The sequence below is a fragment of the Zootoca vivipara genome, chromosome 1 (assembly GCF_965207765.1).
Source record: "Zootoca vivipara chromosome 1, rZooViv2.hap1.1, whole genome shotgun sequence".
In the NCBI taxonomy this organism is placed as follows: Eukaryota; Metazoa; Chordata; class Lepidosauria; order Squamata; family Lacertidae; genus Zootoca; species Zootoca vivipara.
In genome coordinates this window covers 132,420,413-132,435,125 of record NC_142582.1, presented here as the reverse complement: position 1 = coordinate 132,435,125, position 14,713 = coordinate 132,420,413, and the positions used below count along the sequence as shown (strand labels likewise).

General features: G+C 51.0%; 1 protein-coding gene across 1 annotated transcript in view; it reads right to left on the bottom strand.

The window, feature by feature from the left end:
- Nucleotides 1–7,758, bottom strand: part of MDGA2 (MAM domain containing glycosylphosphatidylinositol anchor 2) — a 353,191-nt gene extending 345,433 nt beyond the window's left edge. Inside the window, exon 1 of the mRNA XM_060269123.2 lies at nucleotides 7,117–7,758. Coding sequence (XP_060125106.1) covers nucleotides 7,117–7,189 — 73 coding nt within the window. The 5' untranslated portion in view covers nucleotides 7,190–7,758. The remainder of the gene's footprint in view (nucleotides 1–7,116) is intronic.
- Between the last annotated feature and the right edge of the window lie 6,955 nt (nucleotides 7,759–14,713).

Sequence of the window (14,713 nt, the reverse complement as noted above, 5' to 3'; positions counted from 1 at the left end):
CGATGGAAGCGCGGGCTCTGAAGAGGCTAGTCAGGAAGCGGAGAGAGAGTGCCAGGTCTCTGGCAGCATGGGAGAGCCCCGGCTCCACAGGCGGGAAGAGAGAGAAGCGGAAAGGGGGGAAAGGGAAAGCACGGAGCATAGACCTTTCCCCCCGGTTCCGGAATTACGGAGGAGGAGAAAGGGGAGGAGATTCACTGTCCCGCGGCTATTATGTTGGGAGAAGTCGCGCAGGGGGGGCAGTGCCGGATTCTGGATCGGAATGAGCAGACATGTTTCCAACACCCCATTACACTGTAAAAAGAGTGCACCAATAAAGACTGTTAAAAGACAACCATGTGGAAAGCTGTTACTCTGGAGTAGTTGCAACAACCCTCTGACAGAAATAAACAACTATATGACATTTAGGAGACATCTGAAGGCAGCCCTGTTTAGGGAAGTTTTTTAATGTTTGATGTTTTATTCTGTTTTTTATCTGTCGGGAGCCGCCCAGAGTGGCTGGGGAAACACAGCCAGATGGGCGGGGTATAAATAAGTTGTTGTTACTGTTGTTGTTCTTCTTGTTGTTGTTCAAAGCAACTGGAGAGCAACATGTTGGAAAGGCTGTTTTAGAGGAAGCAAGGTAAGGACACTCTCAAATCTGCCGAATGCCCTCTGTTTGAGCTGTTGACCCTTGTTTCCAAAAGCCATAAGAGTGTGGCCATGAGGACATAAGGAGAGAGTGCTGGATCGAGCCATTGGCTCCTGCAATCCAGCATCCTGTTCTCACAGTAACCAATGAGATGGACCTGCTGAATATACTCTCTGTGCACAGGCAAACTTTCAAAGGTACACCTGCTGTTGGTGAGCGGCAGATGACGACAGCCTAGTTCTCATAGCAATGGGAAGCCTGTAGTTTGGGTCTCACCACTTCAGAATGCAGGTGGGGGCTCACCTGACTGAGCGCTGCCCCAAGGAAGGGGTTCACCCCTTCTACCAGCAAGGGTGACGTGCTAATTTTCTATGTGCAAGGGGATTGTGTGGGTTTCTCCGTGCAGGAGAATTCCATTTGGTGAGCTGCCATCTGCAGTGGCGGAGAAAGGGGAGTGTGGTGGGCACTGGCGGAGGAAGAAGAGTGGGGGGGGAGCGCACCACCCCCAGCAACGCAGGCGGGGTGCCATCACAGCTGCCCCCCCCCGCCTGTGCTGGGCGCCATGCCCCCGCAGGCAATGCACCACGCCCCTACGGGTGGCGCACCATGCCGTCCAGGACACACGCCAGCCTTCCGCCTGCTCTCCGCCCCCTGTGCCCTCCACCCATAGCTGCCAAGTTTTCCCTTTTCTGGCGAGGAAGCCTATTCAGCATAATGGAAAATCCCTTAAAAAAGGGATAACTTGGCAGCTATGCCTCCACCTCCGCCTATGGTGGTGGGGCGGGCCACCCCAGGTGTTATCCCTGAGTGGGGGGGGACAAAATCCCCCCTGGGTGGATCACCACCGCACCGATAAGTATGCCCTTAGGGGCGGGGCCTAAGCCGCCCTACAGCTGGGGAGGAGGCAGCGGGAGGACAGTGGACGGGACGGGCAAAATGAGATAATAAGGCAAGAGGCAGATTTGCCACCACATTGAGGAACAGGCCCAAGGAAGGAACTGTCCCCAAGTTAGAGACATGTGGGCAACCCCTCAAAAGAAGAAAACCCCCATAAGGAAATCTTGCCGGCCTTACTGAGCTCTCAGAATAACACCGCAGCAGAAACTCTGCATTTCCCAACGCACACAGGGTGTATACCTGAGATTTTGTGTGTGTCAGCTAGTTTACACATGTGCTTGTGACATTGTAAATAAATATACAGTACATACATTACAATTCCTGAGTAAGGAGATGGCCTTTTCCCAAGGTGTTTGCTTAGCCTTAGTCAAAAGCTAAAAGCGACACATTAAAGCAGTGGTTCTCGAGGGGTGTGGAGGAAGGCAAGTGTGGCAGGAAGATTCAAGGGCAATCAAAGAAGCATTTAAACCTTTCAGTGTAGAATAATAATAATAATAATAATAATAATAATAATAATAATAATAATAATTTATTTATACCCCACCCATCTGGCTGTCCCCCACAAACAGTACTTCTGTCTTGTCAGGATTCAATCTCAATCTGTTAGCCGCCATCCATCCTCCAACCGCCTCCAAGCACTCACACAGGACCTTCACCGCCTTCACTGGTTCTGATTTGAAAGAGAGGTAGAGCTGGGTATCATCCGCATACTGATGAACACCCAGCCCAAACCCCCTGATGATCTCTCTCAGCGGATGCATGTAGATGTTGAAAAGCATGGGGGAGAGGACAGAACCCTGAGGCACCCCACAAGTGAGAGCCCAGGGGTCTGAACACTCATCCCCCACCACCACTTTCTGAACATGGCCCAGGAGGAAGGAGCAGAACCACTGTGTGACAGTGCCCCCAGCTCCCAACCCCTCTAGACGGTCCAGAAGGATGTTATGGTCGATGGTGTCAAAAGCTGCTGAGAGATCCAGCAGGACTAGGAAACAGCTCTCACCTTTGTCCCTAGCCCACCAGAGATCATCGACAGTATTGTATAATTTCATTTTAGTTTTTTGCAGAATATAGATATAAATCTTCAGTGCTTTTTTTCTGGGGGTACGCAGGGGTACGCATATCCCTAAACATTTTTTGAATCTAAGTTTGGCCTCATCGAGGGGCAGTATTTCAATATGTGTAGGAAAATGAGAGTGCTGCTAAACTTTTTTTCAAAGAAAAAAAGCACTGGATATGTTTGCAAAATGAGAGCAGGAACATCAAGTGATTGTGCAAGCTCACCCCCTCTCATTGAGGCACATATGCAAGAGGCTAATTTATAATTATATTTTGGAAATGATTCCTGCTCTTAAGTAGCTGCATTATCGTATACTTCCTGGATGTCCCATGATCATATTATAAAGTAGTTGTGTTCTGGGTTATAAACCAAGCTCTGCTAGGAGCTGTTTATTTTGGTTCTCCAATGTATAAGAAGTACACTCAATAATCAATATCAATCAATATCAATAAAAGCATCAATATTCATACCAATATCAACATCAATAAAAAAATCAGTGTGAGCCCAGGGAAAATAGTTTGAGAACCACTGCCAATGGCTAGAAGATGCTTGCCTAGATGAGCATTGCTGGCCCTTGATTGCTGGTGGCTACTAGCTATACAAGAGAACAAGTTCGGCCTATTTTGGTGAGGTTTAATAGGAAGCTGTTTACAGGTTAGGAATCCAGCGATTCCGAGCAGGAGATGCCTGGGAGTGTTACACACAGCACCTGCCCCATTCAAGAAGGAATTTTTGACTGTGGAAACTCAAAGGTTTGGGGGAACAAATGTCATTGGCATGCATTTTTCTTTAAGCAAACAGGTACAGCAAAAGAAACTGTTACTCTCTCCAGGACAGTCCCATCATTAAGAAACTGACCCTGTAAAAGACTGCCCCCTAGAGGCTCCTGCTGCTCAGGGAGGAGGGGTGAGCACAAAGCATTGAAGTAATTCAACTAGAGTTGCTTTTGCTGAACTAGGCATTTTGGACAAGAGTATATGGAAGGGCCCATCTTCCACAGAAGAGGCACCTTAAAATCAGAAATGCTCTGGATTTGAACACCCTGCTAAGCCAGCCAACAGCCTACCTGGGTATCCACAGCACTCCAAGGTTCACAAAGGCTCCATTTTCCAGCCCCCACTGGGGCAGGTGATTCCAGGTGGGCAAAGGAGGATGTGCAAAAATCCAACCGGTTGATGCAGGACCATCACAAATGCCAAAGCAAAGGTAAACCCACAAGAAAGAATCCTTCGGGCAGTCTGCACACACCAAACACAAAAAAACCCAAACAGATTCCACCTGTGTGAAATAGCCAAAAAAATGATAAAGGAACCTCAAAAACATGGAGGGCAAGATAATTCTTTATCTGCACTTTTTAGATAAAAGAATCATTTTCAACAGGAATTGACGGAAGGGTTGGGGTATTGATGATTAAGTCCTAACAACCATCTCTAGATGCAGACTCGCACCCAAAACCTGCAGATGAAATTCCTCAACCCACCACCGTATTTCGAACGGGGAGTGTGAGCAGAATCACACACCATTTGCCAGGGGAGAGCTGTGTGTCGGCTGCCACATCCATGCACTTTCATCACCGGCACAGCTCACCCAGCGTTGAGCATAACGACAGCAGGGGAAAGGGTCACGCCAATCATGCTCATTGCTCTCTGCCCGACTCCAGGAACCCCACACACCTCAGAGCCACCAAGACGGACGGCCTGTTTCTTCCTGCCCACGTATAACATGCTGTCTTTGTGAGAAAAGAAACACACCACACACTAGATTGAATGAACATCCTGTCCTCCGAGGAGAATCTTTTATAATGCACACTCACACAAAGAAGGTTATTTTTTTCATTCATATATATATATATAACACCACCTGCCATCGAAACTCAGATCTTCAGGAGCCACAAAGCCAGGCAGGGACATCAACAGATGGTTGGGGGATCATTATAAATTGAATATAACCAAACACAAGTCTAAGTCCCATTAGAGTGCTCTGTTCAATCTCATGCATTTATCCCAAAAAGGAAATATTATGAAACTAGCACAGAACTTCGGCAATGCACATTCTCTGCATGCAATATTTTTTGTGTGTTTGGCTAGGAAGGAAATTGGTGGAAGTGTATGGGGGATACTATCAAGCACACCAGATGAGAGTAATTCATTGGGGGGGGGGTTTCCTCCCCAGGAACAGGCCACCTAGAACAGCTAGAACCTGGTTTGATCACAGGAAAGCCATACAAGAGGCAAAATTCCCAGGGCCCAAGAGAGACCACTCATCATTACCAAATGGCCTTCCAGGCACCAGGGGAAGCCAAGGGGCCTGCCTCTCTGGCCCAGAGCCAGCCCTGCCCAGCCTAGCCCCCTTTCCAGAGAGGATGCTCTTCAAAGAGGCATGAAATCCATCTCTTCTCTCTCTCTCTCTCTCTCTCTCTCTCTCTCTCTCTCTCTCTCTCTCTCTCTCTGTGTGTGTGTGTGTGTGTGTGTGTCATCACTAGCTGGAGAGAAGAGACGCAGGGAAGGCTTGGCCTCTCTCTGGGTTCGGCATTCCCCACATCAGAAGGCTGTTGCCAGGGAAATGGAATGAATGAGAGAAATTCAGAAGGAAAATGCAAAACTACCCCCACCCCTACCAAAGCAAAAAAAAAAAAAAGCAGTTACTTCCAGGGGGAGAAAGGGGTTCGATACAGAGGCACCAAGCCTTGTCTCTTTTCTGTGCAGCAGGATGAGGCTGATTCTGGGGAGGAGCAGGGTGGGTTTTTTTTTTACACACACATACACACGCAATTGCCGCAGAGAAGGAGAAGCAGACTGCCTGCCTGCCTGCCTGGGGAGTGAATGAATCTTCCCTCCTCCCCCGCCGCCCCCTCGCTCTGCCAACGTCAGCCGGAGATTTGCATGGCACAAGCGGCGCCCACCACCGTCTCCTCCTCCTCCAAACCGGGCATCGCGGCCATTGGAGCCGGCCAGCGCTGTGTGTGCGTAAATGTGCCACGCTGAAGATGCCGCCCGCTCTCGGCTGCTTCCAGAGGGTTAAACTCCATCTCCCCCTGGCTGCCAACCCGAGTTAATTTCCACCTCCACAACACCGGGGGTTGGGGAGATTTAATAGAGGGTTATTTTTAGCATCCTTCCAACACGCGCGCACACGCGCGCGCACACACATACACCGAAAACCTTCTACAAGGAAGATTCCCCCCGGAGAGAGAGAGAGAGAGAGAGAGAGAGAGAGAGAGAGAGAGAGAGAGAGAGAGAGAGAGAGAGAGAGAGAGAGATCTGAAAGGCCACCCCAGAAATAGATGCGGGAAAGTTTGCAGCCTGTCAAAACCTCTCCTAACCTCCGCTCACCGGGAAGCAGGGCTGAGAGGAGTTAAGGAAACGGGAGAGAGAGAGAGAGAGAGAGAGAGAGAGAGAGAGAGAGAGAGAGAGAGAGAGAGAGAGAGAGAGAGAGAGAGAGAGAGAGAGAGAGGGAGAGGGAGAGGGAGAGGGAGAGGGAGAGAGAGTGTCTTTTTCAGCCTCCAAGAGTCTCTCTGGGCTCTGCTGACATCTCTGCACACGCCTGCCTGCTGTCTCTGCAGCCTCCGATTGCACCCCCAGCCTCTCCAGGCGCCCGTCCCCAGGGCCTCCTGCCCACCAATGCAAGACCCCCTGGAGGCTCCCAAACCGAGCCCAGAGGTGGAAAGATTCCCCCTCCCATGTGCAAGCAGACCGTGGCTGGCATGGCATCTTTTGGGGGGGAGGTGGAGAGGGATGAGGCAAACGAGCCTCCTTCTCTTTCCCGAGGTCTTTGCAGCTGGTATTATACAGCTGCGTGGAGAAGGGGAGCGGGGGGCAGCAAGAGAACAGAGGGGGCCATTTACGCGCCCAGGAGAGCCCGGCCAACCTCGGCAACACGGAGCTCCAGAAAGCCCGGAGCTGGGAGGATGGAGCGGTGGACGGACCGAGTCCTCCCAGGCATTGCCCGGTGGTGCCCAGATGTGCCTCCGGTTACATTTGCAGCTGGAGGAGGAAGAGGAAGGAGCCAGGGGCTTCCTCTCCTCTCCTTCCTTCCTTCCTTCCTTCCTTCCTTCCTTTGCCCACCATCCACCGCCAAATCTCTCGTTCCTCCCTCCCCACCCCAAAGTCAGCTCCCTCCAAACGGTCCCTCTCCCTTGGGATGCCAGACCCCTCCGCCGTTCCTCGGTGGCGCAGAGCAGGTCCCCCTCCCTCTCCCTCGCTTCCCGGACCGGCGGGGAGGTGGGGGCAGAAATCCGGTCGCCTGAGCAAAGACCCGAGTTCGAGCCTCGTTCGGCTAAGATTTGGGGGTGGGAGAGTGCGAAAGAGCTGCTTTTTGAGCCCCGGAAGGTCGGGGGTGCGAAGAGAAGGCTCTCCATGCTTGCAAGGTCACCACGACGCGGGAGGTGGGCTGTTTCTCCCCCTCCGGGAGAGAGAGAGAGAGAGAGAGAGAGAGAGAGAGAGAGAGAGAGAGAGAGAGAGAGAGAGAGAGAGAGAGAGAGAGAGAGAGAGAGAGAGAGAGAGAGAGAGAGCAGCCGGTGACCGGCACTCACCGTAGACGCCTTGTCCAGAGATGCCCTCCAGCAGCACCGCGAGCAGCCACACGGCCCCGTAGGCTAAATCCATCTTGGCGGCGGCGGGAGCAGCGGCAGCCACATATCCGGGCGGAGGGGACCGGGAGCAGGAGGAGGCGCGCCCCGCTCGCTCGCACGCTCCGCCACGGCCCGTTCGCGGCTCCCGGGGATGGAGGAGGGCGAGGACGAGGATGGAAAGGGAGGCAGCGGCAGGAGCAGGAGGAGGAGAGGAGAGGAGAGGAGGCGCCCCCCAGGCAGGAGGCGATGCGCGGCGGCGGCGGAGGCTCCGAGCCCCGGCTAGATCGCGGCGTCCTTGCGCGGCGCACTCTGCTGCGGCGGGGCCGGCGGCAGCGGCTTGGCGGCGGCGGAACAGGGAGCAGCCATGGCGGGAGCGCCTCCGGCGCACTCCCGGGCCTTCTGGCTCTCTCCTCCTCCTCCTCCTGCAGCGGCAGCGGCGGGCCCGGGCGGGGAAAGGCAGGATGCGCGCCTGGCAGCAGCTGCGGGGCTTACGCGCCGCGGTCACGTTGGGCGCTACGTGCTCCGAGCCGCCAGCCGACAAGGCAGCCCCGAGCCGGCCGCGTCAACCGCGCGCCGCCGCCGCCGCTACCGCCGCCACAGCCGCTGGGACCGCTCGTGCCGCCGCCTCTCGCTTCTCCTCCTCGCCAGCGCCGCGGAATGGGAGGCGCCGCGCCTGCCTGCCTCCTGCTTGCCCAGCCTCCGCGCACCTCCTCCTTCCTTCCTTCCCTCCTCCTGGCCTGTGGGAAGTTCGCCGGCTTGCGGGCAGCACCGCACGCTTCGTCGTCGGCAAGCGGTTGGGCGCGGGGATCTCGCTCACGTCTGCTTGGACATCTTTGGTTAGGGCGCGCCGACCCGTCTCCTGGGGAAAGTCAAGAGGGATGGAAAGAGGTCCTTCTTCACGCAGCGCATAGTTAAAGCGTGGAAATCCCCCCTCCTCCGGGGGGGGGGGCAGCGGCGGCCACTGACTTGGAGGCTTTAAAAGAGGCAAACAGAAATTGGCGGAGGAGGAGACGGCCCTCGATGGCTTCTAGCTAGAATGGCTCTGCTCTGTCTCCACAGTCGGAGGCAGCAATGCTTCTGAATGCCAGTTGCTGGAGGGTGCGGGAAGAGAGAGGGCTCTGGCGCTCAGGTCCTGCTTGTGGGCATCATCTGGTCTGAGTCTGATGCTTGGCCACTGGCCTGATCCAAGAGGCTCAATTTATGTTCTTAATGAACACGGCTAACAAAAAAAATCAGGAAGAACTTTCTGACACTAAGAGCTGTTAGACAGCGGAACGCTCTCTCTCAGGAGAAGGTGGACTCTCCTTCCTTGGAGGTTTTGAAGCAGAGGTTGGATGGCCATCTGTCCTGGATGCTTTAGCTGAGATTCCTATATTGCAGGGGGTTGGACGAGATGACCCTTGGGGTCCCTTCCAACTCTACAATTCTAGGATTCTAGGCCCATTAATGTAAACCATAAATCAAGAAGGAGAGAGCTACCAATCATGGCTACTAGATACGATGGCTATGCTCTCCTCCACTGTTGGAGGCAATAATACTTCTGAATCCCAATTGTTGGAGACCACAGGAGGAGGGAGAGTTCTTGTGTCCAGGTCCTGCTCCTGTGTTTCCCACAATGAGCATCTGGTTGGCCACTGTGAGAACAGGATGCTGGATTAGATGGTCCATTGGGCCATCACCCTGGGACCTCAGGGTGACAGGAGGGTAATAAATAAGCGAAGAATAACTATGTTCTTAAATATGTGACTCCTGGCCCTGGAAGCCACAGCGAAGCCAGCCATAACCATCATCCCCTCCCCCCCCCCCGCCACCTGGATGACATGATGTGCAAGGGGACTCTAGCAGCATTTTTTTCCCCAATCTGGGGAACTCTCTGCTAGAGTGTTTGCTCCTGGGCTGCATCACACTCTTGGGCATCAGGTGGAAAGTCTTTTCACCGACTTGATTTTGGGTGGGTTCAGAAGCCACTCAGCCAGTTGACACCCACAAGACATACTGTACCCCTGAAAAGTGAAGACATACAGGAAGAAGTTCCCAAAGTCAACCTGGGAGGGGGAAGAAGAGGGTGACCTGCATTATTCTCAAGGCCCCCTCTCCCTTCTGGGATAAACATCAACAGCTGATTTGTGTTGAATCAGCCCACTGAAGCCCAGTCACTGAAATAATAGAGATGGTCTGGAGGCAATGTGTGTCTTCTTCCACTGAGCTATAGCTCTTCCCACAGATGATTTAATTTTCATTTCCTCAAATCTGGGCTAATCTGGGATTTAAGCCTAGGACATGACTCCCAAAGTGAGAATTGGGACCCTTGGCCAGGGATCATGAGCCTGTAGCCCTCTAGATGGGGCTGGGCTCCAGATCCCATCTGCCCCGGGGAGCTTGGCCAACCACCATCCAGCAACAGCTAGATCATGCATCCCCAAACTTCGGCCCTCCAGATGTTTTGGACTACAATTCCCACCTTCCCCGACCACTGGTCCTGTTAGCTAGGGATCATGGGAGTTGTAGGCCAAAACATCTGGAGGGCTGCAGTTTGGGGATGCCTGAGCTAGATGGCCCACCGATTCCTCCTGCCCTACACAAAGAAGTTGAAAACTTTCAAGAGATGGACAATTCATAAATATTAAGGGTGAATGAATCTATACTATCAGGTGAAAGAATTGAGGAGGCTGGTCTAGCAGGTCTCCCCTTATGTTCTTAAATTCATTGAGGACATGGCTATCACTAGACAATGCAGGAACACTCATGGAGCAGAGTGAGGTGTGGACAACTTCCGGTTTACATGGGGGTTACGTTCCAATGTACCATGCATTTAAGTGAAATCAAGTATATTTGACACACCATTGAAAAAGCCTGCAAACTTTTCTGTAACCTTTTTGGGTCAATTCCACGTTCAGTGCAATGCTCACATGTGCAGTCATGCACATATCGGGTGCGCCTACAATGGTCACTGCCTTTACTATTCCGCCACTAATGCACTATTATTGTGTCATTTATATGTTGCAGAAGACATATACGGCCTCGGTCCAGTATACCTGAAGGAGCGTCTCCTCCCCCATCGTTCTGCCCGGACACTGAGGTCCAGCGCCAAGGGCCTTCTGGCGGTTCCCTCGCTACGAGAAGCCAAGTTACAGGGAACCAGGCAGAGGGCCTTCTCAGTAGTGGCACCCACCCTGTGGAATGCCCTCCCACCAGAGGTCAAAGAGAACAGCAACTACCAGACCTTTAGAAGGCTTCACAAGGCAGCCCTGTTTAGGGAAGCTTTTAATGTTTGATGGATTTCTGTATTTTAATATTTTGTTGGAAGCCGCCCAGAGTGGCTGGGGAAACCCGGCCAGATGGGCGGGGTATAAATAATAAATTATTATTATTATTATTATTATTATTATTATTATTATTATTATTATTATTATAAGACACCTGCAAAAAGCCCCACCAATTGACACGGGCCTCGTTTCCCACTCTCTGGCTTCCCCTTGGTATTTGATTGGCCAATATTGGAATGGGATGCTGAGCTATGATGGGCCATTGGCCACCCAGTAGGACCCCTGCACACTCTTTCCAGCATTTGAGAGAGTTTCTGAATACTGTACAAGTTTCTGGCAATCACAAATGGGGAGAGGTGCTGTAGTGCTTGTATCCCGCTCGCATGGTTCCCATTGGAGCATCTGGTTGGCCACTGTGAGAACAGGATGCTGGAGTAGTCGGACCTTGGGCCTGATCCAGCAGACAGGCTCCCTTTATGAGACAATAAAAGCAAGACAACAACAACAACAAAATAGCACTGAATGAACACCACCTAGATGGCCTGGACAAATAAACGGTCTTTGCTGGAGGGACATTTCAAGCAGCAGAAGGCAGGTCTTCCTGGAGAGAATTCTAGAGACAGGGTGCCAACACTGAAAAGCCCCTTCCACTAGCAAGTCAGAGTACTCGTGTGAGAGAAGGGATCCTTGATAATGGCCCTTGTGTTGTTTCCTGCTTGGCAGGGGGTTGGACTGGATGGCCCCTTGTGGTCTCTTCCAACTCTATAATGAGGTCCAGGAGGACCTGCCTTGTACTGGATCAGATTATTTCATTCTGGTATTCTCCACTCAGTCACACCATGGTCTCAGACAGCGAATGGTCCTGCCCAAAGCCTGTTATATTTTCTCCAGTATCAGAGGCAGCCAGCCTCTCAAAAAGCCAGTTGCTGGGTTTCATGAATGGGAGAGTGGTCTTGTGCTTCTGAGCTTCCCAAAGACACCTGGTCCATCACCATGGAAAGCAGTAAGCTGAGCTGGAAAGGCCTTTGTCCTCATCCAGCCAGGCTCACTTCTTAGCAGGGCCAGCCCTACCATTAGGCTGAGGGAAGTGCCTGTCTCGGGTGGCAGTTGCTGAGGGAAGGGGACACAGTTGAGTGAGCTGCTTGGCTTCCCCTGAGCCTCTGAAGGAAGTCAGGCGTGGAGGAGCTGTCCCATTGCCAGTGCTGAATTGGGAGGCAACTCCCAGCATGGTTGGCTTTTGCACATGGATTGGGGTGCAGCATCCCATAGGGTTCTTCATTCCAGGCGGCAAAGTGTTGTAGGCCAGCCCTGCTCCTTACTAGAGTTCAAGGGCTCGTTCCATCCAGGCAAGAATCCTTGGGGCGCAAAGGGGGTGGTCTGTGAGTGGTGTGACCAGAGGAGAGGGGAAGTAGCTGGGGTAATAGCCCCACAGGCCAGAGAGGGTGCCGCATCCTGGTTCATCAGTGGCAAAGGGCTAGAAGGTGCAAAACCACCCATTCATTTCCCCTTCTGCCTGCTTGGTGGACACTCTTGAAGCCAACGCTCCAGATCATTTTGTCATCTCGGCTTGTGATTTGAGCACATGAGTCTGTGCAAGGGCTTTCACACATGGGGGGAGGAGGGAGCCAGGGCCTTCCAAATCCAATTTTAGGGTGGTGAGTCAGCCTCCATGGTTTGATATGGCATGCTAATGGCATTTCCTCCCAGCAAAAAAAAAGGGGGGTGTCTTTACGCAGAACCAACACCCCCGACCCAAGGGAATGTGTCCTGCCCTCCACCCCAGCCCTGTCTTTGGCAAAGATGGGAAATTGTTGAAACTCTCAAAACTTGGCATCATAGGAAAGCAAAACTGCCTCCCCCTCCTCACCCCAAAATGTTGTGAATGCATTTTGAATTGACATATAAAAATAAGAAGCAGGGCATATGCTAAACCATACTAGGAGATCCCATCAATGTAGGCATTGCTTAAACATGACATACATTGCATTTTAGGTGTACATCTAATGTCCTCCCCCCCCCCCGCAATTGTACACTTAGAACTTTGGCCAGAATTTCCAGCAGAAAACTGGATGCCGATTTCTTTTCATTAACTGTTATTTATAACATTTACTTGTTTAACAAAATGTATATATCACACATATATATTAGAACCTCTAAGCTGTATCACATAGAATATTTAAAATTATCAATTAAAACATGTAAAAGCAACTAAAACATTTAAATATAATTCATGTTAAACAGTATTTTTAAAAAAGACACATCAATATCTACAATTCTACATGGGTTTACCTAAACAACAACAACAAAAATTAATCAGCTACTGAAAAGAGCACAGCGAATGCACCTGTCTGGTGTCAATCGGCAGGGAGTTCCAAAGTTTAGGTGCTGTGCTAAAATATTGATCTCTTACAAGTGCAGTATAAGTGTTATTTGGAATCTGTGACAGCACCAGTTCTACAGATCGAAGTGGTTGAGTATAAGTGGTTGATGTAAGGTAAACTGGTTCCAAGTCATTAAGAGTTTTATATACCCCTTTGAATTGGGCCCAGGAAGAATCATAGAATCATAGAGTTGGAAGAGACCACAAGGGCCATCCAGTCCAACCCCCTGCCAAGCAGGAAACACCATCAATGCATTCTTGACATATGCCTGTCAAGCCTCTGCTTAAAGACCTCCAAAGAAGGAGACTCCACCATACTCCTTGGTAGCAAATTCCACTGCCAAACAGCTCTTACTGTCAGGAAGTTCTTCCTAATGTTTAGGTGGAATCTTCTTTCTTGAAGTTTGAATCCATTGCTCCGTGTCCGCTTCTCTGGAGCAGCAGAAAACAATCTTTCTCCCTCCTCCATATGACATCCTTTCATATATTTGAACATGGCTATCATATCACCTCTTAACTTTCTCTTCTCCAGGCTAAACATACCCAGCTCCCTAAGTCGTTCCTCATAAGGCATCATTTCCAGGCCTTTGACCATTTTGGTTGCCCTCTTCTGGACACGTTCCAGCTTGTCAATATCCTTCTTGAACTGTGGTGCCCAGAACTGGACACAGTACTCCAGGGGAGGTCTGACCAGTGCAGAATACAGTGGTACTATTATTTCTCTAGATCTAGATGCTATACTCCTATTGATGCAGCCCAGAATTGCATTGGCTTTTTTAGCTGCTGCATCACACTGCTGACTCATGTCAAGTTTGTGGAATACCAAGACTCCTAGATCCTTTTCACATGTACTGCTCTCAAGCCAGGTGTCACCCATCCTGTATTTGTACCTTTCATTTTTTTTTGCCCAAGTGTAGTACCTTACATTTCTCCTTGTTCAAATTCATCTTGTTTGCTTTGGCCCAGTTGTCTAATCTGTTAAGGTCATTCTGAAGTGTGATCCTGTCCTCTGGGGTATTAGCCACGCCTCCTAATTTGGTGTCATCTGCAAACTTGCTCAGGATGCCCTCAAGCCCATCATCCAAGTCATTGATAAAGATGTTGAATAAGACTGGGCCCAAGACAGAACCCTGTGGCACCCCACTAGTCACTCCTCTCCAGGATGAGGAGGAAGAAGAGGTTGGCAGCCAGTTCAGATCCCTGAGCCGAGGTGCAATATGCTTATCAGGAGGCACTGAAGGCCACCAACTTGGGTGGCTTTGCCTATGAATTAGACAAATTCGTAGAAGAGAACACTATCAATGGCTGCTACCGTAGCCAGAATGGCTTTGCTCTGCCTCCACAGTTAGAAGCTACAGTGCTTCTGAATACCAGTTGCTGAAAATGCCAAGAGGGGAGGCTGCTCTTGTTCTTGACATCTGTTTGCAGGTTTCCCATTGGGGTATTTGGTTGGCAACTGTGAGAACAGGCGGCTGGACTAGATGGATCCAGCAGGATCCTCTTCCGTTCTTGCTGCGAGGAAAAAAAATAAACAGAAGCCTACCTTTCCTTTCCCTCCCTCTTGTCAGTGCAATATCCATGCCCAAAATGAATGACAGATGATGCAGGCTGGAAAGAGCTGACCTGCTTGTCAAAATGTCTGTCCAGAAGGGGCAGATGGTGGAAGGCCAAAGCCTTAACTAGATTGGGAGGCTTCAAGCCAAGATACCTGATGCTATCTTGGCTGTCAACAGGACTGTGGCTCCGCTGCAAAGTCAATACTGTGTAGGGTTGAGTTCTCATTGAAGGGGGAAATCAAGGACTGGGTTGTATTGCAAGTTGGGAGCTCACAGGATTGACTCTCCCTCTGGCCTTCTCCCAATGAAACGTGCTCAGCTCTTTCACCCTTTCTTTAGAGGACGTGAGTTTCCAA